The sequence below is a fragment of the Pseudopodoces humilis genome, chromosome 15, assembly GCF_049639895.1.
Source record: "Pseudopodoces humilis isolate 2021_Gansu_Grassland_sample_001 chromosome 15, ASM4963989v1, whole genome shotgun sequence".
Classification (NCBI taxonomy): Eukaryota; Metazoa; Chordata; class Aves; order Passeriformes; family Paridae; genus Pseudopodoces; species Pseudopodoces humilis.
The window spans coordinates 9157205-9182890 of NC_142214.1; the positions used below are offsets into that span (position 1 = coordinate 9157205).

General features: G+C 37.6%; 1 protein-coding gene across 2 annotated transcripts; it reads right to left on the reverse strand.

Moving 5' to 3' along the window:
• Positions 1–25370, reverse strand: CUL4B (cullin 4B). 2 transcript variants are annotated; one of them, XM_005526218.3, is made up of 20 exons: positions 24208–25370; positions 21420–21535; positions 16846–16949; positions 15862–15931; positions 15312–15385; positions 14134–14296; positions 13943–14032; positions 13584–13666; positions 12468–12535; positions 11258–11376; positions 10221–10413; positions 9045–9149; positions 8637–8747; positions 7683–7768; positions 7013–7120; positions 6651–6764; positions 5574–5679; positions 5327–5499; positions 4637–4789; positions 1–3519 (listed from the first exon to the last, which is right to left on the reverse strand). In XM_005526218.3, exons 1-20 carry the CDS (start codon positions 24737–24739, stop codon positions 3424–3426), a joined length of 2664 nt encoding a protein of 887 aa, XP_005526275.1. In that variant the 5' UTR covers positions 24740–25370; the 3' UTR covers positions 1–3423. The 2 variants fall into 2 exon arrangements, with proteins under 2 accessions (XP_005526275.1, XP_087918633.1); XM_088062507.1 differs by lacking the exons at positions 16846–16949; positions 21420–21535; positions 24208–25370 and adding an exon at positions 16752–16821 and having other exon boundaries at positions 15862–15916.
• Positions 25371–25686: the final 316 nt, after the last annotated feature.

The following is a 25686-nucleotide window of genomic DNA, read 5'->3' on the forward strand; positions in this document are numbered from 1 at the left end:
TTTATCAACACAAAACTGTTTAATATTTATTAAATGACACAAAATACCTAGATAACAGACTCACTCTCTGAAAGGACATGTATTTACATTATTTACCAACTTAAGAAAGACTCTCTGTACCCATATTAGACTTATGAAACATAAAAAAGGTTTTGCTGCTTTTTGCATCGAAGGATGCAATGGTGATACATGCCCTGTTTGCAAGTCTGCATAAACTATAAGTTTTTGATGTTGTGAAAAAGCACAATTTTGTATTCTGGTAGCTGAGGGAAGAGGCTTCTGAAAGGTAACAGGGTTAGTTTTTCCCCCCCACTCCAGACACACTCTCAAGACTGTTATACAAAAAGTATATTACATTTTTGAATGCTGCTGTACTCTTACAATTTTAGTGTAACATTTCAAATAAAATGTTCTTCCTACTATATGACAGCACTAAAAAAAGTGGTATTTGAACATTTTTTTAGATGCACTTTTTTGTTTTAAAAGAAAGCATTAGGGCAAATGATATGTCTAGGAAAAAATGAAAGGCTGACAAAAAAAAAAAAAGCTGAGACCAAAATATGAAGAACAGCTAAAGCAACTTAACAATTTGCTAGGATTTGTTTTTGTTTTTTTTTATTAACTATTTACTTTGGCACCTTTGTGTAAACTATAGAACAAAACAACGCTTACAACACATTTGCAATTACAGCATTTAAACAAAATGGTCACTTTTGAAACCAGCCAAGACAAAAAAATAGTCCATTTATGGGTATAAAGATTAAAAAACCTAAAATATATATTTCTAAGAATAAACTGCAATTTCTTATGAACAAGGTGCTATAAACTGCATGCAAGAGTCGAGATTAAAAATGTGCGGCCAAAAAGACAAGCTGTGTTCTAGCCAGATGAGTTGTGGTCCAAGCCCATTTCAGTTTTTTCTTACAGAGATATATATGGCTCAAGAAGCAGGCACATGATCCCAGCAAGAATTTGCGGAGTTGTACGACGACGTATCTTGGCTGCAGCTTTGTCATTAACCAGGAATGAGCGAGACCTTAGCAGAAGAGATGAACAAATTCTTGGGGAAAACCCATGAAGGAGAAGCCTTCTCCCCTCCTCTCGCTCACCCTTCTCCTGGTCTAGCCAGGGTTCTCAAAGTCCATTCTTTGGGTTGCTTTAACTGGATTGCGCTTAGGGTCTGCCTCAGATTGTGAATTCTGATGAGATTTGAGGACATTTTCTGTATCATATTTCCTGCATTAAAGTTACTGAAATAGACAGGATAAAAACTAAATAAACCTACAGTCCTTTGCAGATAATTTGACTGAACGTGACACTTGTGTAATGAGGGAGGATTTTACCATAACAGGTGTTCACACTACAGGTGTGCTACAACAGACTGAATGGAACCAGCTCAATAAATCAGCTCCTGTCTCCTGAAGAGTTAAGTCTTACGCTTCTTCTCCAAATATCTTTAAAAGGAATCTTTTATTGGCTGAAGATACAAAACATAAAAGAAAAGGAACATTGAATACAAAACACAGAAGTTTGTTTTTTTTTTTAATGGTGAGGGGCATTCTTTCCTCCCCAGTAGATCTCTATTTGAAGTAATACTTGAAGATTTGCAGGAGGAGTCTTCAAGGTTCTTACCACATAACTCTACTGTCAGTATTTGTCTCAGAGGCAGGGGTGGCCCTGGATGTCTACCAGTGGTTATGCTGCAATAGTGTCAAGGGGCAAGGTAGATTTTCTGCAGATCACAAAGAGCTGTATGGGTGACTGCAAATAATTTAGTAGGAAAAAACCACCCACATTTGTTTCATCTGTCAGCTGAGGACTGCATACAAAAGAGCCTGAGAGAAAACATGGCTGGAGAATATAGGGAATTAAACAGTAGACAAAAAAAAAGCACTAAGGATGGCATGTGTCAGATAGAAAACACACACACACACACTCTCACACATGCGCACCCCTGAATGTGGGATCACAGTGATAGAAGTTATAGGTCATAGAGAGCTAAGTTACACTGCCATTAAACAAAAGTAACACCTTGCTTTCAAGAGATATCGGGTATTCCCCAGGACTATCAGTGCCTGAAAGAGGATGAGGTTTTTCATTGTGCTCTGCAACACAGCTGATCATAGGTCTAAAGCCTGGCTGGGTAAGGAAGAACTGGTACATGGAGAAGTTCCTTTTCTGTTGACACCTTTTTTTTCCATATATACCTGGCACATGCTGCTATAAGCAATAAAAAATGTATTTTATTGAAACAAAGCTCTACATTCAAGTGACTTACTCTCCCATGTCTTATAAAGATGCAAAGAATGCTCTCTGGTCATCTAAGAAAATATATTTTAGATGCCTTGTAGCAATACTTAACTTACTATATGAGAGGTAGGCTTCTGGGTTCTAGGAGGCCTGCTAGGCTCTAGGGCTGAGTTCGTAAAGCTTTAAGTTAAAGCAATCCAAAGCAGGGCAATCTTAGAAGAGCTGCCCTGTCTAAACCTTGAGGTTAGTTCAAGTTTAGAATGTTGCAAAGCAAAACAAGTATTAAAATCCATTTGCAATTTTTTTCCTACAGCTTTACCACAATAACAGTGTGGCTTTTTCATCTGTTAATAGATTATCTTTATTCTAGAGTATTGCTGCCAAGAGGTGAAGGCCTCCTACCCATGACTAGTAAAAACTGTCACTTCTTCCATTATGGCTGTTTTATGCTTAAAATTCCCAAAGGTGAACACCAAGTCTCACAGGCAAGCCATATAAATCTAATCTGAACTTGTTTTGTTGTAGCAGTTATTTAAGAATGGTGTTTGTATATACAGTATATATGCCCACACTGCAAACTTTATACATTGTTTTATATTGGCACCATTTCGTCTTAATTGCAACCAAGAATATTTTCCATTAGATCAGCAATAAGGATAGCTTGGCTTATTCCTCATTTTCCCTGCTCAAGAGAAAAAAATCCAAGTGTGGGCATCAACCAAACCAATGGTATGTATAACTGAAATGCATTCTGTACAGTAAATTAAAAGTTTGCATGCAGTTTAAGCATTTTAAAGGCTATTTTTTATATTAATGAACCTTCTGTTTCCATTTAAAGATGTGAAAGATATCTGTCATATATCAAGGGACTCCTCTTCAGACCCAGAGACAAATGGAATCAGAAAGGCCAGGTACTTTCTTTCAGCTTTCTGCACATCTTACTAAATAACATGCAAAGAGTTCAACAGCATTCTTCTTAAAATGTAAATAGTACTCTTTAAATGGGCATGTTAACCACTGAAAGAAGTCCACTCTACTATACTTTTCCATTACACTGCTTTCATTCAATCATCGGTAGTATAAAAAGTCAATTAACGGGATCAACAGGCTAGTTTATCCACTGGCAACTGTGTAGGACACCAAGTGTGCAGTAAAACAAAGGCCAACATATGTTTATGCAATATAGTTGTACTGATTTGGGTTTTCTTTATCTCTTTCCATGTAGTCCCTGTCAATCAAGGATTCTATTCTCTTCTTAAGGTCAGCAGGCTGTAAAATAAAGCACATGTCAGCATTATTACTTTGAAGTCAATGCTTCTTGAGTCTTTCAACTTGAGCCAAATATCTATATTGTTTGAGATGGCTGATGAAAATCCCAATTTAAAAAAAAACAAACATAAATCCATTCAAGTATCAGAGCTTCCAAAGTCTGCAATGTATAACTGATAGAAGAGAAAGTTACGAAGTCAGCTCATCACCTGCAGCTAAACAGATTTTTACAGAAAGGGAAGATATTTGCTGCTGTTTGAACTGAACTCTAAAGAAGTGCAATTTGTGCATCATGTACCAAAGTGTTTCTATTTCTGACTTTTAGCCAGTAAAAGATAGTACAAGTTTCAGTTCCTCTTGAAGCAAATGAGTTTTGCAATAATTTGGGTGTCCTGTGATTTTGTTGGGTGAGGCACTTAATAAAAATGCCTCAGGATAACAAGTGAGGAAAATTATTTAAATAATCTGCTGTAATATTACAAAGCCTAACTGCAGTTTATGCAATACTTACAGACCTGCAGGCACTCAACATGATAATACAATGGAATGAAATAGAAGGACCTTTTATTTTACATTTCCACTAATAGAAAGCACCATATATTTGAATTCCAACAATGCTTCACTGTCTGTTTGAAAACCCATTTCCATTTGTACACAATAAGTCAGTTTATATTGCAGCTGTGGGTTTCTGCAGCTTTGAGACTTTCACCAATATTTTTTTTATTCCTATATATGTGTATATATATTAACCAGTATAATCCATGCAGAAAAACAACTGTACTTCAAAAGTATCAACCAAGTTAAGGCTGTAATGCAGATGGTTTTAAGATCTGAAGCATTTTCTCCTTTGCCCAAGAATGCCTTGCCAGAACACTGCAAACAGTGGAACAGCAGCATACAAGGAGAGTCAGCTTCTCCCTTAACACACACCAGGGCTGAAACCCTTTGGAAATATATTTTAATAACACCTGGCACTTTAAAAATTCCTGAAAGTATTTGCCCTTTTCTAATACTAAAAAGATGTATATTTTAGAGGGAAGCACCGTTCAACTGAGGGCAGGCCAGGGGAGATAAAAGAACTGATAAAGTTTTAAAAGTAGAAAAATCAATACAGCACCTTGACTGGGAATTTCAGCTGGTTGTAGACCTCTGACACGAGCAGGTTATGACTGAGCGTCTTGCGCATCTTCATGATCCGCACAATGGCGGCATCAATCTGGTACTGCCGGTCCTGGAACACTCTCTCTGTAGTGCTTGCCTGTTCCTCCACCTGAAGGATCCATTTGGAAAAATTTTAATGAGAATACCAGCACAGTCCAAACAATTCTGTCTCCAAGACAATCTCAGTGTAAGACAGTGAAATGCCTGTTGTCAAGTATCTGACATAAAGCCTTTACAAATACGAAGACTTTTTGTCAATTGAAAAACACACTTGTACAAAGAATTAAAACCTTTGCATAGATTTTACATTGGATGGCTGTCAGAGAAGCAAGTCCGCAGTGAATTTGCCATGTTTACAAACAGTCAGTAAAGCTCCATGGAATGATAAAGGACAAAAAGAGCATTTCATAGCTGGAACATCTCTTAACCTTACTTAGGGACATCCAGCATCACTGGTGTCTTAGTACAGAGGCACACATTTAAATCACCACTGTTAGGTATGTGCTGTCATCCAAATTACACATGTAACTCTGACAGAGATATCAGTATGTACATGACAACCAGGAGGAAAAAAAGCTTGTAAAAGGGCAGGCAACAAGGTTCTTAACCCAAGGATCTAAACCCCAGAGGATTGAAAAAAATATACCGTTTCTTTCATCTGAATTTGGTTGATTTTTATCCTGAAGAGCTTATGTCTGAAATCATCATTACATGTGAATTTATCACCATCTTCCACATCTTTGCCTTTGGGGCTTTTAGTCAGTACTCTGGCTTTGCCACAAGCCAGAGATTGAAGTGTCCTTCTCAGCTCTCCATCCTCTAAAGCAGAAACAAGTTGTTTAGGTTTTTTTAGTAAGAACACTTGGAAGTACTCGGTTGTTTTCAATACCAACCTATCCCAGTGGCTTGCTTTATCTCCTCTAAACTGAACTCCTCTCCTTCATTAAACATGAGCAGCACCAGTGTCTGGAACAAGGAGACTTGAAGTTCTTTTTTGCCCTGTCACAAGGGAAATAAACAGACTGTTTTTTAGGGAAAGGGAAAAAAACCAGGCTGTTTTTTCTGGGAAGTGGAGGGAAAGGAATGAGGGGAACATGAGAAACAAGTCACTCTTGCACGTTTGTTATTTCACTAACAGAGTGTTATTTTATTCACTCGAGAATATGGAAGAATGGAAGTTACTGGTCTCTTGTGCTTACTATGAAATGCAGAACAAGCTTGAGGCCACAAGGCTGGACTTTTCTATCCAGTGACAAAACTCACCCAAGATATGCATCAGATGACTCCAGACAAGTCTCAAATTACTAAGTGCTTAAAATTACAATTTGGAAGATCTTTAAGTCAAAATCTAACACAAACAGTTTAAGGAACACAGTATAAAGAACCATAGAATCTTTGAAATAATCAAGTTTGATTTTTCAATCTTGTCAAATCTCAAAACTTGTTTTACCATTAACTTTTTCTGAAAATGGAAATGGTAAGCATTCCTATTTAATGAGAAAATTTTGTGTCCATAAAGAAATGCTGAAGGGGAATAAATGAAAACCCTTCTAAAACAGTTGTGTTCTTGTACAATCCAGAATTTTTCTTTATTTCAGTAGTGAAAAGCTTACTGTCAAGATTCTTAATGCTATCAGATGAAGTAAGGTCATCAAAGAAACATGGCCCCTTTTTTCCTCCCCACTATAAAAATGAGTGCTATTTTTAATCTGGAGCTAAAGCCACTGGATATTTTCCCCAACAGGCTTTTTTTTCCCCACCAACACAGAAATGGGGTGCATGTTCTTAGACATTAACACATCTTTTTCAGAAACTACCAACTCTGGAAAAGAGCAGGAGGTTAAAAGTAATTGCAAAAACAGTGTTAAGTTTTCCATCACAGCACAAAAAAGCTTCCCCATATATCCCTAAGGTACAACCCAGACATGGAATCAACAAAACAACAGAAGTAATAGAAACAATAGACTCACCTCTTTAAATTCTGCTTTTAGTACACAGTGTCCTAGTGTCGACTGCCACTGAAGTTTCCTACCACTGTGTTTTCCTAAATAAAAGGTCTTGAAAATCTCCTGCAGTTTTACCATCTAAAGAAAGAAAAATCCCAAAACACTAAAAAACAATTTCTACTTTAAAAGCATCCTTCCCTCCTCTACAATTGATTAAGCCTTAAATCAAGGCTTAGAATGATAAAAGGAATCACAAGAAAACAAATTTCATTTTTAAAAGATAGCTCTGCATTTCTTCCTCTATGCATGTTGGAAACCAAGTGTCACTGGATTCCAAGGTGCATTTCTAACAGGCCAACACTTGTATAACTCATGATGTTCATTACCTCTGGGGGCAAGTGGACCTCCATAGGCACGTAGGTTGGCCAATAACCCATAGTCAGAATATTCACTGTTAGTTCAATGTTGCCAGGGACATTCTGATTTTGCATATACTGCAAAGAGAAACAAAATAAATTGATATAGTTATGTTTACTATACGTATTTCATGTAGAACTGAAAAGTTAGAATAGGCATTGCAAGAGCAGAGAAGACAAGTCACTACACAATGTATTTGTTGTATAAATTTCAAGTTACATACAAGAAAATTAAGATAAGATCAAGCACTTTTCCTAAGTTCAAAAGGCACTTCCATACAGGAAGAAAACAGCAGAAGTGTTTTAACAGGCTGAGGTGAAGAACTATCTAAGTAAATGTGAATGGAGGAACGAATGTTAAAATTTGTTTGTAATCAAAACAGTACAGAATATATAATTTAATGTGCAAAAACATCAAAGCCAGGCATCAAAATACAATGGTGTTAAAGTTGTCTCAGAGCTGGTGTTAAAATGTTTCATAAGTTTACAGTTCTCTTATTGCTGTAGGTGATGTTTTGTTGGTTTGCTCGAAGAAGCTTATCTCAGTTTTTTTGCTGTGCTGCTCAGGAAAAACCTTTAATAAATTCAGTAAAATTTTCAAAAGCATAGACAGGACAGACAGCAGGCTTTCCCTCAGTACCTGTTTGAATTGTATCATTATGTCTTTTGAAAGCTCCATATCTTTAAACATTCCTTCAAGTTTGCTGGTGAAAGCAGCTCCACATTCTATAAAAGAGAAAATGTAAATATTAGAAATTAATCTATTTATTTTCAACACCTCACAGTAGTTATTCTAAGTGCCAGAATGCACTTTGGAGCAAGATGACCTTTTCCAGCAGATTTTCTTACATAAAGACCTGGATTCTAATAAAGGTACAGAACAAGGTTACAAACAAGAAATGTTTTAATGTGGTAGCTATTTTGCAACCCAGTTGCTTTTCCACATGGACCTGACTGTTCATCCTTTGACTACGATGGCCACCAGTCACTCAGGTGACAATTCTAATCCCTATCAGCTGCTTTACAAACTGTCTCCTCATGGCAGAACAAGATCAAGCTCTAAAAATCTTACCCTTACCACCCAAAGGCTCCATCCAATGAAACAATGAAGACCAGACTAGAGAACAACTAGCTGGCAGTGAGTAACAATTGGAAGTAATCTTTAAGTTCACTGAGCACATCACTGATTTACTCTGCAGGGAACCTCAAGTCTATCCCACAGGCCAAGATATACTGTGCACTTTAAACTCCTGTGTTTTGGCTTTTCCTATTATAATTACAAAACTAAAAGCAAATGAATCTCCTCAAAACCCACCAGTCATTCAGGACCTGCACAGAAGCTTTTGCCCTCATGGAAAGGGGAAATACCAACAGTGCTTCTGTTGTCAACTACTTTTAAAAGAAAGCTGATGGATATAAATGATAGATAGACAGACAGATAGACAGACAGATAGACAGACAGATAGACAGACAGATAGACAGACAGATAGACAGACAGATAGACAGACAGACAGACAGACAGACAGACAGACAGACAGATAGACAGACAGATAGACAGACAGATAGACAGACACACAGACGGACAGATATTTACCATGTTTGAGTTTGGAAAGCATAGATTTTTCAGCATCTACTGATGCACTCTTCCCAACTAGTAGTCTCTTTGCTAGATCTTTTTTATAGAAGGCCTCAAAGACATCTTTTCCTGTAAAAGGTGAGATTTGAAAGTGATCACAAAGCACTGATGGTTTTAAATAAACATTGCCTACAAGAGACCAAATTCAAAGCTCAGAAAAGCAAAAAGGGCCTTCAGATGAAGATTTCCACAGATTTTGTTATTTGCAATTTAAGGGGAAAAGTAGTTAAACAGCACTACACCAACAACATCCACAGAGTTAAATAAACACGTGAAAATGTAAACAGACTGCAAAAATAATTTCAAAGTACCTTTATGTTAGTGGTTAAACAACTGTATCCCCACAAAAAAAACCCCAATACCTACCATATATGAATCTAAATATGATCATAATTTTATCCAGCATTTTTTCAAGTTCTTCATCAGTAGCTTCTTTGTTGCCTGCACGAAGCTTTGAATCTACATATTTAGCTAAAAGAATGTTGAAGAATAGAGTTTAGCACATGTTTAATATCACAGTGAAGCAAAAATCTCTAAATTTAATATGAAATCTTGAAAATGTAAAGGATCCTGAAATCACTTTCTACCAGCCTCATAACAGCTACCTTGATACATTTTCATAGATGCTATAAAGTTATAAAAACATTATAGCCTAGTATGTTTTTTCAGATAAGCAGTGACTGCATCTTAACTTTATAATCGTACACAATGTTAAACATTTTGCCTATGAAAAAAAAATCTTGCTTTATGTTGTGATCTCAAAGTAGTCACTGCTGTTGCAGATTGACATGGCTGTAAGAGATGCAAAAAGACCAGAAAAAAAAGATGTAAATCAGTTATTTAAATGTGTTGACTATACTGCTGAATTTCTCTAGCAGATCACTATTTTTGGTTTAATTTCCAGTTTCAATTAAACTAGATTATTTGTTTTAATTTCAAATGGGCTGGTAAGCCCATTACAGTTAGGGAATTAATGCAAAAAAGCAGGGCAGAAAGTATCACGCCACAAGCCTAACAGCACAACCAATTGCAATGTGGGTATTATTCACCATGTGGGGAAATGATTCAAAAGTGCAGAGTACCAGGCATGTAATGCACAGATTTGTAAATAATGTTCTTTGCAAACCAGAGACACTGTCCCCACACATGAGAGGTTCAGTGCATCCTCAACTCTCTTCCCTTTCACATATTAAACCCCTAACAGCTCTGTGCACACATGCTGGTGGCACAGTTATGTAAGCTTCTGAAAAATTCTAATTATTAGCAGTATTCTCATGTCTGGACACCAGCCAATTACTGGAATGCCCAAAATCTGATGTTCTGCACTTTTCTATAGCCTATCTAGAGAAGTGATGACCAGTTTGCTTGTAATGTTTGATGCTACCCTCCCAAACAATTCCCTTGCATCAGGTGGCATAGCAGATCCTCAGTCTGATGTTGTACTGTGCATGTATTAACACACAATTCCAGCATATCCCATCTTTAAGTGGATCAGCATCTCAGCACCCAAATTCTCACATGAAAGAAATTGAAGAAAAATACCTATGAGTTCAGCTGGCTTATTCGGTCTTTTGTTAATGAATGTTTCAAAGGCTTCTTTCATGGCATTTACAAACTTCTCATTCTTGAGAAAGCAAACATCAATAATATGGTCAACTTTGTCTTTAAAATCAAGAAGTTCTTGGACCATGGTTTTGTCCTTTTCAGGATTAATTACTATGGTGCTACCAAATGCCTGCAAAATAAAACATATCTCTTAATTAGCCTGAATAATTAATTTAAATGACAAGACTTCTAAAATCTAAAGTTACCTTTAGTAATGTGTTGTTTCTGGTACTCACATGAGTTTCAGTAATAACAAAAGTATTACTCTATTATGTATTATTGTGTTATGAAGTATTTGCTATATAATCATCCCTAGGCCTTGCATGTTGATTCAAAACCAACTGATGAAAAAGTGAATGGATTCAGAACTTCTGTCTAAAGAAATAAAGTTTTGCATGACAAAATTAACACACCCCTTTTAATCTTCTATATCCTCAGGTTTTACACAAGTAATGCTCCCAACTAAATTCAGTTTTATATAAAAGTACTCCTATGCCATTCCAAAGCCTTCCTCCACGACAACCATATTTTCTGTGACATTTTCACTGAGAAATAAAATGAGTCATCGTAACTGATATTCAAGTGCTTTTTGAACTTTTACTGGTTGGTAACTTTAACTACCACTCATTCCCACAGGAAATTTTATTGGGAAGAAGACAAACATTCTGCCATTACCAAAATTACGAGTAGAAATATAGTTGTACCACAAACTAACTATTAGCGAGATTATAAATTCTAAATTTATTTGGAGTTCAATAATTCAACTGAATGTTCAATGTTTTCTTCAATAGGGCTAGAAGAGTTATTGTACCTTTCCTGGGATTTTTCAGAAGTTGTCTATTAAGTACATGTTTATAAGCGAATATCCTCAATTTTTAGAAAAATGCAATAGTTTACAGAGATGACTCAAGCATCTGTGTAAAAACCCCACTGGTACAACAGTGGTATCTGTTCCAGAGTTCTAGGAACAGTACCTTTATGTATTCAATCCAGTGCTGCAAGAGAACCTGTACTCCACCTCTCACACGACTGAATAACTGATACAGAAGAGACAGGTCTTGAATTCGGTTTTCATCAAGAAGGTGATTTAGACCTGCAAATGTGAGAATTTCAATAGCAATTAAAACCAGAGTAACCCAAACAAAGCACAGCCTATTACTACAGTGAGGCCTCTTCAAAACTAGTATTTTTTTTATCAAGCCATTAGTGGTGGTGGTTTTTTTATTTTTATTTTATTTTAAAGTACCTAATTTAACAGTGAAACACAAAATACCTGGCTGAAACCTTAAAAATCTTATTATCGCACATGATTTTATTCCATTTAGGCTACATGTACTTTACATAACAACCTTATCACAATATCTTTACTTATTTCTGCTTTACTACTCCCTAAAGATTTGAAAAGTTTACACTGTACTGATCTGTAGGAAAACTTCCTTGGCAAGATAGCTCAACTCCAGCTATAAAATAAATTTTACAGATGCTTGAAGGCAAGCAGCTGCAAGAAACATTTTCACCATTCACTTTTTAACTTTCTGGAGAAGGTCTGATGCTCTAGAGCAAGATTCTAAGAAAGTAGATGGGTAAAGATCTATAATCCACACAATGAAGAGCTTGTTACAGATGAACAGGAAGATGCTCACGTACCTGTTTCATTCAGAATCTGGCTACTAAGGACCTGACTGTTTTATTATTCAGCTCTCACTGCACGCTTTTCTATTTCCAGATTATCTCAGAGATAAACAGAGGGTCACTTGACTCCACAGAGACTATTGTAGAACTGAGGCAATGTATTCCATAGCTCAAATTATACTTCATTTTTAAAACAAGCTGCTTTTTGTCAGCAGCAAGTACTCAGTAACTCCCTTGTCTGTTACAGCCATAATTCAAAGTGTACTCTTTTTTTTACATCCAAGTCTTCAAAGTGCCACTTAACACACTGAACTTGAGTCTCCTGTTCTAATTTTCTTTTTGCTTTGCTGTGTATCAGAAGACAGCACAGTGTCCCCTTATCTCCAATGAGGAGAATGGTCAGTGCTATTTTGGGAACTGAGTAGCAAAGGGAGTTAAAGAATGACGTAGCTTGTCCTCCCCCAGCACCCAAATCCATCGCTTTCTTTCAGCACAGGAACTGAAAGCCCCAAAGCAGTAATTAGAAACATTTCTATAAAGAAGAAAGATTACCTTTCTGAAGAATGGCTGTTAAATGTTCACCTAGAAGCTGCTTTTCTACAGTAGCAATTAGTGGCTTCCTACAGAAGAAATGTTTAGAATTATTTTTCCTTTTCCCATTACTGTCAGTTTTAAATCCTTCTTTTGAGATTATGCAATTACATTATCATTGGGAGTGCTCTAATTATCTGTGGCCAAAGACCTAAAATGATTATACACATATTTATCCTTTTTCTCCCCAGTAAACAATATTTTTATTTTTTTTTCTCCTGTTTGCTGACTGTTGATTTTAATTCACACAATATACCCTGTTGTACATGACTTGTAGAAGCTGGACAATGATTCCATCAGTGAAGAAGTTGGGGAGAATTCATCAAATATGCCTAATCCTGTCTTGTGGGAGGACATTCATGTCTTGGGAGACAAACCAAGGAGAAATAACAAACCTCAAGTCAAGAGGTATTAAAACAAAACAGGGAACTGGCTACTAATACTGGCCCGGAAGAAGGAAGCCACTAAACAAGCTAAATACTTTTAACAGCTGAAAGAGGAAGGAAATCAAAACATGTAACAGTAGCAATAAAACACCTCTCCCTCAGAAAGGTCTTGATATCAGTGACCTACGTTTTCTCTCAGATACAACAGCCATAGCTTTATGTTAGAACACCTCCACCTGTCTGTGTTGGACTAAATCCTGCTTCTAAGTAGAAAAGATTGAAGAATGACATTATTCAGTAATTTCCTAGACTCCATATGAAAATACTTTTTGCAAATATTCAGAGGCTTTAGCCTTAGAATTTTCTATGCCGAGTCTTATCTTTTTCAGGTAGGACAACAGTTGATTAATTACATTTCAGCAGGAAAGAGACATCTGGGCTTGGAGTGGCAGCCTACTTTTCTTCAAGCAAATACTTAACAACATTTATGCCAAAGTAACAGTGACTTAGAAGAGCAGGCTATTAGCTGTGTGAGCCAAGACAGTGCTTCATTGTAAACATGAAGCTGTGGGAAGTGAAAAGCATTTGATGGTCAGTCAATAACAGAAATAAATTGCATCTACTTAAATGGCCCTCAACAGAAAAGGCGCCAAACAGCTCATACCACCAGGCAAAGAGAGACTGCACTTACTGTGTGCTCTGATCCAAATAAGTGATTATTCTGTCTGCTTCTTCTTCCAAGCGCTTGTTGACATGGTGAAGATATTCTGGAACCTGAAAATGCCAGAGTAGTTTTGTATGTTAAAAAAACAAACAACAAGAAGGGAAGAGAGACAGTACTGATCTGACAGAAGTAGCAGTTCCAGTTTTAAGCAGAAATCATTAGCACTGTGACTGAAGGCAACTGCACGTGCATTTCCTTTTTCAGAATACTATAAAACAAAGGCCACATTACTGCCTTGTACACTGTCTAAGGCAGCAGAGCATTTCTACTCCCTGACATGTGCTTTGATATTAGGCACAACAAACATTGTTAAACATCCAAAATACCTCTCGTTCCTGCATTAGCCTTTGTCCCTCTGCTGCATACAGGCGATTAGTCTCTTCCAAGAATCTATGTTCGAAAGAGTCCTGATAAATCTGGGGAAACAACACGACAGCAATCCATGGTAAAGCTTACTGAGCACTTAAGTAAGAATTTGAGCTATTTAGTGGTTTAAAGGTGAAACAAGTTTGCTCACCTGCAAGTCAGAAAGCATGCTCAGAAGGCTTCGCAGTAAACTCCTGTCAATAGCCTCACCATTTCTTTCTCTCTCGATCAGCAGAAGAATGCCATCAATAGTTTTGTTCTGAACCTTCTGATCACTGATTATATGAGTTCTGAACAATTCTAGCCCCATATCCCTAAAAAGAAAGCAAAGACTGCTCAATAAATTGTTTAAGAATAAATCCCAGATATCTCTTATTAAAACATGATCTAGATCTAATAAAGAGACCAATACCAACATTCTTCCAATTCCTCATTCCTCTGCCTCCAAATCACTCAAGATGAACAAATATATGAACACTGAAATAAACCATGACACCACATCAACATGAAACTACATATTTTAAACACCAATGCAGATATTTTTTCCTAAATAACCAAGTAACTTTTGCAACATCTTTATTTTTCAGTTTGACAGAATGTTAGAACACCAGCCTTCACGAGAAAAGAAAAATATCATCCTGGGTTCCAATTCCATGGTTATGGTGTTGGACAATATTCCTTTTTTGTCCATCATTTACTAACCTCTAATTCTTAGGCATGGCTTAGAAGAACTCAGTGATGTGACAGACGAGGATCTCTGCAATGACCATGCCAGTTAAAACCTCACATGAATTTGAAACTATGGGTATGGTCACTCTTAGGAAAAGTCAGGCCCTCCATCAATCTCTTGTAAAGTAATTCAGGTACCAAAGAACAGTAGGGCACATACTAATTATTAATAATACAAGGAGCAGAAGTTAAAGTTCAAAAAAGTGTATCTTGCTTTTATTTTAAGTAAGTCTTTCCTTCAAAGTACTTACAGAACTTGAAATACTGCGCCTGCTAAGGCAGTTAGTGGGCACCCCAAACCCTTGCACTTCAGTCATTGACCAGACCCCTTCCTTCAACTGTGCAAACTGGAGGCTGATATCTACAGTGAAATTTGAGGTCACAGCTATTCTAGAACAATCCTATAATTTATGGCAAATAAATTCAAGTCTTCCTTTGCAATAAGCACTCATGCATTCACCATGTAATTTTCAGGTCACTATGAGGTTTATATTAAAAAAATCCATCTGAAAATCAGAAAGGTATAAGCAATAGTTGAAATACACCCCCAAATAATTTTATTTCTGTACCCCCAAAATATGTAATTCTTTGTGCCCTTACCAAATAGATGGCAGCATTGAATTCTGAAGTACGTAAGTTCGATCCAAAAACAGAAAGATACTTCTAATCATAATCTGTCACAAGAAGGGATAAAACAGCCACAATCATTTTACTCTTAAAACTAAAGAGCAACACAAATTATGCTCAACAACAACAAGAAATCCCACCAATCAGTTTCAGGCAGTGCTTTCTTGGACACTGCTGATTTATTCAACATCTTCTGTCAATCCCTGCAAGGTGACCAATGTCACACTTTGCATATTTCTGTATAACAGAACAGCTCCTTTAAAAATAGCTATAAAGGAGAAAGGTTTCCATAAAATTGACCATGAGGAGTTATGGGTGTGTGTGTGTCCAATATCAGACCCATATGCCAAGAAACACACAATAGGCAAGCTTCAAGGCTCGATTTCTAACAAACTAGGTACAGCTGTATATCACAAAGCAATCTTACATAAATTTAAGACATTTTTAAGAAGTTTGAAAAGGAACAAAGTTAAGCATAAAAGGCTGACAAAGCAACTGATTTTCCTTAACAAGATAAACTTACCATTTGTCTGCAGTGATCTTGCCAACATTTGTCTATTTTCTTTAGAAAAAGGACACTATCCAATGAATCCGTGAAGAAATCATTAAGAAAAGCATGATTAATAGATGGTGTAAGCAATGAAATTAACCAACTTTATTATTTTTTAAAGACACTTAACAGCACAACAAACTCACCTACTATCAGAAAGAACCAGTTAATATTTTGCAACACATTTACTTTTATTTTTTAATGAGGGTATTTTGTTAATAATGAGAAATCAAAATTATCTGAACAAATTTTAAAAAATTATCTAAATAGTTTTGAATATTTTGTTTAATCCCCCATCCCTGGGGAATGGAACAAACATACATATCCCCATACGTCAAAAACCAACAATACCCAATACACGTAAGAGCTTACCACTACACTGTAATTTCAGCTCATGTTAAGAGTTAACCTCAGTAAATAAATTCTGTCCCTCAAATTTATCTTTTATTCAGCTTAGTTGCATAGTTCTGGTACTAATTAATATCGACTTAACAGGATGTCAACCTGGTGCAACTCCAAACTTCTGATAATAAAATATTTTGATCCTCAGAATCTGACATCCTGCCAGACCACCATTACTTTTCCAAAAAAACCCAACAGCTACTCGTTGGAAGAATTTTCACATTATCTAAGTCTGGCAAGTTCAATATAAAAAAGCCTGATGTGATACAGCCAATAAAGGCTTTTTAAGCCTTGCTGCATATCTAACACAAGCTTCTGTAAGATGTTGAAGTGTTTCACAAATACCAGTGAAACTTTCTCAGAAACTTTTCAACGGTTACAGACATAAAATAGTGTTTTCCTAGGTCCCACAAAGAAATAAAAGCAAAACCAATTACACAAAACCTAAAAATTCAGATTACCATAGACTAGTGTCATGAACTAGTCAAAGAAATCCATCACTATATACTTGCAGGTAAAACAATTTTGGCTTGTCAACAGCTAAGAAAAGGATATTCTCTGAATTGGTGAATTTGTGCTTTAATGTGGTCTTCACAGATCTGCCTCAATTGTTTGTACAAATTTGCAGAGATCTTGTAGGAGCAGAGATTTTCAACAGCCTGAAGTAAAGAGAAACAAAAAAATCTTGCTATATTGTTCCATGTTTTTTTTCCAAGAAAGGAAGATGTCCCCTCCCAGACAAGGATTCTGCTTCTCAGGGCTTTTAACACAGGTAACTGCTGCATGCGAGACACCAGAGACAGACATGGCACTGCAATGGTCACGGGAGATAAAGGCAGGCTGTGCCCTGAACAGCTCACGGACTATCAATTTAGCTGGAGTGTCCATGTCTCACGTGGAACTGCAGGACTGGAATCTCTAAAAACAAGGATGGTACTTTAATATCTTCCAGTAGCTTGCTGGGCCTCATACCTCAAAGCAGTCACTTAAGGTATTAATTTTATTAACTGCTGTGCTCTGCAAGTCACACTGATATCTGTGGAAAAGCACTGCCAGATTAATATCCTTTTTCAGTCCTTTCTTTGATTAAGCTTCCCTCATCCCCAAAGGTACATATATATACATATGTTATCTATCTTATCTATCTAGCCACCAACTCTGTGCCTGAATAAGTTTAATTATAATCCTGAATATTAGTAGCATGACTACATTTACAGTGACAATCCCAGATTTCTAGATCTCATCAAGTATTAGAAGAATTGTCACTGTGCTCACAGTAAGAAGTGAAAAGAAGCTTAGTGGGGCCATGTCTTGGAGACTGATCAAGGAAACAATTGTTCTTAAGTCTATTAGTGTATCTCAAGACTTAAAAAATTCATATTCGTTGTCCAGAATTTGAAAGCAACTAAACAACTTTAACTCTTTGCAGGCTAGTGAATGACGTAGTAAGTGATTATTCTGTAAAACACCTGTAGAAGCTAGAGGAGAAGCATATTTGATTTTCAATTAATGCAATACTTTGTACTATTATTTACTTATCGGAAAAGCTGCTAGTAGGACCAACTCCTTGAGAAAAAAAAAAAAGGACTGGAAGGCAAAGTTTGTTCCACAGCACCTGCAGGCAACCATGGAAGGACTGCATAACACAGAAGTGCCTAGAGCAGATCAATGCCATTACACTGAAATTCCCCCAGAGTATTTCCCAACAGTCCAAATGGAAGCAGACAGTGAACAGTCACCACTGAAAGTACAGTACTCAAATCCAAATAGTTAAACAAGAGTTCTTTGGTTCATCCCATGGTGTCAACAGGAATCATTCTGAGTGCAAGTGCACTACATCTAATACTGGCTCTAGCACACAGAGGACTTAAAAAACCCCAACCAAACACAACTCAAACCTCCATGAAAACCAAAACACGTAACAAAATCATCCCACACAACAGTAACCGCAAAACCCCCCAAACCTGCATGAGCTTCGTGTCAGAAGTAAACAGGTATAGCAAGAAAGTGAATGTGCCACTTAACCAAAACAGGTCTGAATAAAGACTAAGGAAAGCCAAAATTATCACCCAAGTATACACATCTTAATATCTGGCAATAGCCACAGGTTTAACTCTCAGCCTCAACACTTAAACACCAAATAAATGGAATAAAGGGATAGGAAAATGTGTTCTATAGTTCATTGCTCAGAGCAGGTTATGGGCACTGCTCAACTCTATTCTATTGTACAACCAGGTTCATGCAGCAAACCAGGATATAACCTGATACTTGATTCAGTAGGACAAAGGGATGGAAAACACTGAGCTTGAAGAGCCTGATTAGAACTTCAGCAAGTGCAATCTTCCTAGGATTCTTAATTTCTTCCACTTTGGAGAAGCCAACTGAGAGCTGAGAAGGTGAATATTTTGGATGGAACTTTCCTGTAACCTGCAGAACCACCATTACTTTGGCTTCAACCCACCAAATCAGGACACCAGCAGCCTCTTTCCTGGACTTCTGGTCACCTCATCCCAACACTGTTACAACTGCTGCCTATCAAACAAGTACTCTTTAACCATGCTGCTCTAAATCCTTAAAAGAATCAGGTACTGCACTGTATATGGACAAATGCATACAAATAACTTTTAGTGAAATAAACAGGTATTAATATACCCTACTTTTATGGCATATATAAAGCTGAGCTTTTACATTTGTCTATCAGAAATTCCAAAGTGTTAAACATGTCTGCTAGAATGGAGTGTTTGAATATAAAGTACGAAACTTCTGCATCTTTGTTGATGACATGCACAGAAATGATTTAATTTTAAAGAGATTAACCACCTACTGCAATATTATGCTTTGCTTAATTACTATTGCTAGACAATGCTGATCGTATCTAAAACATATCAACATTGATATATGTAAAAACTTTAGGCCTCTAGTTCACAAAATTATCTTGTTCTCAATTAGTGGAAAAAAGGTTTCTGATCGGGGAATCTGTGCCCTAATGATGGTCAGAAAATATGAAGAAAAGCCCTATTTCCTTTGAGTAACATATATGCAGTTGGATGTGGCTGTTTGTTGTTTGTTTTGGTTTTTTTTTCATTTTAACTGCAGCATCCATACCTGGGTTTGTGTAGTAAGGAAAAAGAACTGAACACAACTCTGATGAGAGAAAAGCAGAACTTTCTTGCAGTACTTAACTCTAATTGATTTTAAAAAAATAGCTATGTATCAGGTACCAAAGATCTAGATCTCTTCTTTCAGGTACTAATATAAGGAGAATTAATCTATGAAAGAAGCAATCAATTCTGTAGCACTGCAGCTACTCAAGTATAGGAATAATTTTGTTTGCTGAGGAGGAACAAAGCAAGTATGAAGCTTGGGTCCTGCAAAGAAATAAAGCTTCAAAATATTTGCCCAGTGGGACTTTTCCAGCACAGACAAGAGTTAAACCAAACACAAGAAGTTTAACTCCATTAAAAAAATAATTATCTTCTTTTGAGGTGTGCAGCAGAACTTCTGCAGACTCTTTTGTAATTCCCCTCTATGTTGGATAATGGTGTCTGCCAAGGCATATTTGGGATCAGATCCTTTTACCCAGCAGCTGTTCAGAAATGGCATTAGTTTAGTTAGCATCTAAAAACACTAGTGATTCCTATTACTATTTTTAAATCAAGATATTTATTTTTAGATTTTTATTTTAAAAAATCATGTTTCATTGCACTCTATTTCACTGAGAGGTATCTAAGTAATAACAATGTTGAATCATTGAGATTTAAAATAAAAAAGCGTATTTTTTGTTTTCTGATCACAAGCAACATTAAATTGAGCTTGTGGTAAGACTGAGCAGAAATTTAAGCAACACTGTTAAACAGAAGCAAATACTTCTATTGAACTCTGTATTTTTTAACAATTTTGGATAGCCTTCAAGCACTTAACTAATAGTTATTTGCACCGTTATTCAGTGTAGAGTAATTTACAATACTTCCAAGTACAATTGGTTGTAATTTGCTATCACTTCCACCAAGTTTTGCAAAAATAACAATACTATCTATTATTCTGACAAACTGTTAAAAAAGCAGTATTTTTAGTTAATTAATAGAACATTACAAAATACTATAGTGATCTTAAGAATCCTGTGGACTGAGGAACAGCAATTAATTCATCCTTAAATTTGTCCCCAAGCCTTGCACAAACAGGATTTTTTCCCCATATACAAATGCAGCCTTTGTTGAAAACTGTAGGGCAGGGGAGACTCTAAAAAGAGATGGTGAGAAGGCTATATACATACACAGAAGAACAAATTAAACAACTAACCAGGTAACAAAGGCTTTAAGAGTAGAGTAAGAAGTTCCAGAGTTTCTTAATACTCAGCTAAAGCAGCACCGTTGCTACGCTGCTAAAACTGCAAGTGACGTTAGCAGGGAAAAGGTAAGCAGGGGGAAATATCCCAAACACACTCAGCTGAAAAAGCAGAAGTGGGGCTTATAAAAAAGCATTAGGAAATGCAGTTCAATCTGATCACTTCCTAAAGTATTTAAGAAAACACAATCAGAGCTGTTACTGGCAATAAAGTTTGATTCTAGTTGTTAGAATAGAAAGAATAATGCAATACCCACAAAATTACAATCAAACCAAAATAACACAATGAAGGAAAAATGTTCTATTTACCTACTAGAAGTCAATAGAAAATTTTGGTTTTTAGGTGATTTGTGATACTTGATCATGAACCGATACTTTCTTCAGAAAATAAATTATATTTTAACATAAATTATCTTATTCTGAAACACCAATATTTTATACATTTCTCCTTTAGCAGATAAACACCACAACTTCCTAAACCCAAAAGCAAATATAGCTCTTTGCCTTAATTAATTCTTGTCAACTGCTGCAAGGGAAACCATACCTTGGGTTTTGTTGTGTCAAGTTAAAAAAAAAAACGAACATGAGTTTGATGCTAGGTCTTGTGAAATTTTTACTCATGATTTTAAAATGAAGACACTATTAGGTGACAAGTTTTTCAATGAAAAAAAGCAGCTATCAAGCATAATGCCACATTCTTGCCACCACATGAAATCTTTTAAGCAAAGAAATCTGAGAATAAAACAAAAAAGCCCTAACCCATTGCTTTTACTTAATGCACTTACCTGATAGAGCTCTTCTAAATTGTACTTAATTGAAGTACTGTTCTGGATAGCTTCTACAGCTTCTTTCAGTTTTTGCCAGGTTTCATCTGTGTAGTTTTCAGGCAATTTGGGTTTATCTTTAAAAGAAATTATATGAAGTTTAAGTATGTATTTAGATAAGGCAGAACTTTTTACAGAAATGAAAAGGACGTAGCTTTGAGGGGAAAGAGGTATGGCCTGATGGCCCAACTTTTAATTTATACTTGCCTGAAAAGAAAGCATTTGCGTAAAAGCAGTGTTTTATTCACATTTGAAAGAGTAACATATTGAAGAAATTCAGCATTGCTCTTCACATACACACCACAGCACTTGTAGCCCAAACAGTGCCTGTGGTTTTCAAATACCACAATCCTGTGCTTGAGCAGCTCAAGAAGGGCTAAAACCATCAAGAATGATCTATACCTTCATTACACTCTCATCACCAGCCCAGAATAGACAAAAGAAAGGAACATGAAAGGTGAAAATGATGCATTAAAATATACACGGTGGTGTGTATCTTAGTTTTTAATTTACTGCTCATTAATTCTACTGTGTATTAACAGTTGAAAAGAACTCCTCAAAAAATGCTCATGGAAACATTGTAATTATTGTACAGGCCTTATGGTCCCCAAGGAAAACTTGTCAATTTTAAAGGCATCCATTTATGTCTCTTTTGGGTTTGGCCAGTGGATATTTTGTAGAGTTAAGCCTCTATTAATGTTTGAACAGCTCCAGATCTGACATTCTCCATTTTTTTTCTGTCTCTTTTCTAGAGATGCCCCTGCTTTGCAGCACCTTCAGCAAGACTAAAGCATTTACAACATCCTAAGATATTCTCCACGTCACATCTTCAGAATATAAGAACTATTCTGAAATTTTATATTCTTGTTACTATCTAAAATGACTATTTTTGTTCTAATAAGCACATTCCCAAATGGAGAAGATAGAGGAAGAAAATCTGAGGAGGAAGATGACACCTGCACATTCATGCTACCAACAGGTGAAACTGGTCCAGAGATTATACTCTATTAAAATTGACTTTTACACACCAAAAAGTAAAAAACAAATTTTAAAGTGTTATGATTTCCTAAGAAGTAACTTAACAGAGAGAAGTAATTATTTTGCTCTTCCAAGCACTTCCCTACAATATTGACAATAACCCAAAACTGGCTTCATCATCTGTATCTAGAGACAATTGACTATGGACTTGCCTATTTTCGCAAGCAACTCCTGAGTATGCTGCTCAGCAGTCAACACCAAAGTTATGGATTTCAGGAAGTTATTTAAGTTGTAAAGGATGTTACTGCTATCACGCTAAGATAAAGACAAAAATCTTAAGATTATTATTCAGTTTAGTATCTGAGAGTAAATAAAAAGCAAGGCTGTCAGAATGCCAAGACATCCTTTTTAAGCAAGTGGCTCAAATACCAATTCATAAGCAGTGATGATCACAGCACCATGTAATCCATGACATTTAACAGGTATTTTAAACGTGAGATGTTAACTTCCCTTAAAGATAACAGTGCACAAGCAACTGAAGAGCAGCCTATAATGCATCATAGGTTTGTATTTTAAAATGATCAGTCAAATTAAATTATGATGCTGTGATAGGTGGAGAACATTTTTTGAGAATTGGATCCTTAAAGCAAAGCGTTACAGTGTGATCATGAATTCCTGCAAAACATTACAGTGGGACAACTAACCCTAATCCTTACCTAATGCAATATGTCCACATAACATTTGTGTCAATTGTGTATTTAGAAATTTTAATTTCGGTAATATCTTTTACCCCCTCCACAAACCCAAACACACCAGGTGAAAGAAACAACCCAAGAAAGCAAGGTAGTGGACTATTTTGGAAGACAGCAAGAGGCAGGAAATAAAAAAACCCCGTGATAGCCTCATCTTTGTAGGGAAAAAATGGCAGCATTTTAGCTAAGCTTTCTGCCTACCTATTTGTATTTTTGTTTCTTAGAAAAAGAAGCAGCATCACATCAGAAAAGTTTAATTTCTCTACTCCACCTTGCTCTCCAGTAACACTACTCAAAAATCTCAAACACTTGTCTGGAGAAAATTTATAAAATAACATAAACTTGTAAAGTAAGAGTAAGCTAAGACAGAGAAAAGATACTACAATTAAAAATTACAGTGAAGACATGACAAGGAAAAAACTCTGCAAAAATCTGAACTACCTACTTCAAAGGCAAGTGGGGAAACCAGAAAGGAAATCCACCATAATAGCCCGATAATCACCTTAGTTTCAACACTTAAAACTAAGCACAGGCAGATTATCCTATAAACAGAAAACACAGACAGAGGCAAGACATGCAGATTCAAGGCCAATTTAAAAAAAAACACATTCTATGCAAAGACTTATCCAAAACCAGGCTAAAATATAGACTAAGCCCTGAATCAGAATTACTAGAAAAGAGGTATAAAATGTTAGAAGTTTAAACAAAGGTGATTTACACACTTAGGTAGTAAGAACTTACACCTAACATACAAATTAAGGCCTTGTCAAGAGACAGAGCAAAGGGAGTCTGAAAAGTAATTCCAAGCAGCAAAGTGTAGCTCAGGATGTGTACATGACCAGGCAAGCACACATCAGAAATCATTATTCCCCTTTACATAAGTATAGAAATGTTCACCACAGAAAAGCAATTCCTGCAAAACCTGGAGCTATTTGAAAGGAACCGGTTTTCAGGCTGAAAACAAAACACAAACTTGAATATCAGCTCCCCATAGGTTGTGACAAATTATGGCCTGTTACCTTTAAAGTTCTTGATCACTAATTTCTTAGCAGAGCCAGGTTTACTGTTGGCGAAACTGGAAACAGTAGAGGAGGCAGCTTTGGTCAGGCCATTTGCATGGTGCCCCACAGCCACTGACGAAATTAAAAGGCTTTTATTTTTAAGCTGTTGCTGGTGCTGCTGCTGAGAAGAGGCAGCAGGAGAGGAGGAGGAAGAAGACTCTTCAGCCATCTTCACATCGAGTCCAATAAAATCCACGGAGTCCTCAAAGCGCAGCTTCTTCTGGAGGTGATGGTTGGAGGAAGCAACCCCTGAGGAGGAGCACGAGGAAGTGGTGATGACAGAGGAAGATGATGAGGAGGTGTTTTTGGAAGGAGAAGAGGTGCAGGAGGAAATGGAATCAAATTCTTCTTTTTCGGAATTACTATTGCTGCTATTATTTAACTTTCTCTTCTTGCAGGAGGAGCTGCTGCTAGTGTTACCATCAGTGGCAGGTCTGACCTCCTGGGCTGCAGCTGGGGGGTTGGGGGAAGAGAAACCTGTGGGAAACATGAACACACAGAAGTGAACAGGCTGAGGGGCATCAAATCCTTGTGGTGTGACAAAGAGAGGGGGAGAGTTGTAGAGTCAGTCTCTGTTTGCTCTCTCTCGGGGGGGATGGTCTTTCAACTCCTCCTTCTCATCAGTGGAGTCCTTCGGTACTCCTTCTCCTTCGCGTTCTTCTTTATCGGAGGAATCACGTATCTCCTCTTGCCCTTTTCTTTATTACTTTGGTTCTCCTCGTAGTTTGTCTCTGTCTTTCTGCTTTTACTCTTTTCCCAGTGAAGCGTTTCCGTTCCTGCCTCTCGCCGCCCACCAGTTCCTTTCAATCCTCCTCTCCAGCAGCAGAATTCCCCACGGCTGCCCGCTCCCCCGGCTTCTCCTTGCGCTCCCCTCCTGCTCCGGCCGCCTCGTCTCCGCCGAGCAGCAGCGGGGAGGGCTGAGCGCGGCTCTCTGTCGCCTCGGCTCCAGCCCCTCGCCCCACACGCCTCCCGCTCTGCCCCGCGGCCGCTCCGCTCGGGCCCCGCTCCCCCCTCTCCGCTTGCGCCCGCGCTCCCTGAGGGGGGACGGCCCGGCCGGGTTGTTATTGTCACTGCACGGCAGAGGGAGCGCAAAAATGGCGGCGCATCCGCCCGCCGTGCATGACGGGGCGCGGCGCACGGAAGCGCGGCCGGGAAGCGGTGGGACCGCCCCGGGATCCTCCCCGGGACCCGCCCCTGGCCCCACCGGAACTGATCGGGGCTCGGTGCCCCCCGCGCCGGCCTGGGGCCGCCCCCTGGGGCGGGAGTGCCGGGCCCGGATACCGGGCTCTCGCCCTGTTTGGCCCGGCCGCGCCTCGGGCTCGCCGCAGGCTCCGGCCGCGGTCGGTGCGGTGCACGGCGGGGTTCGCGGGAGCTCGGCCCCCCGAGCCTGCGGCCTAGGCCGACGCCTGTTGGCTTGGAAATTGTTTTTCTTGCACT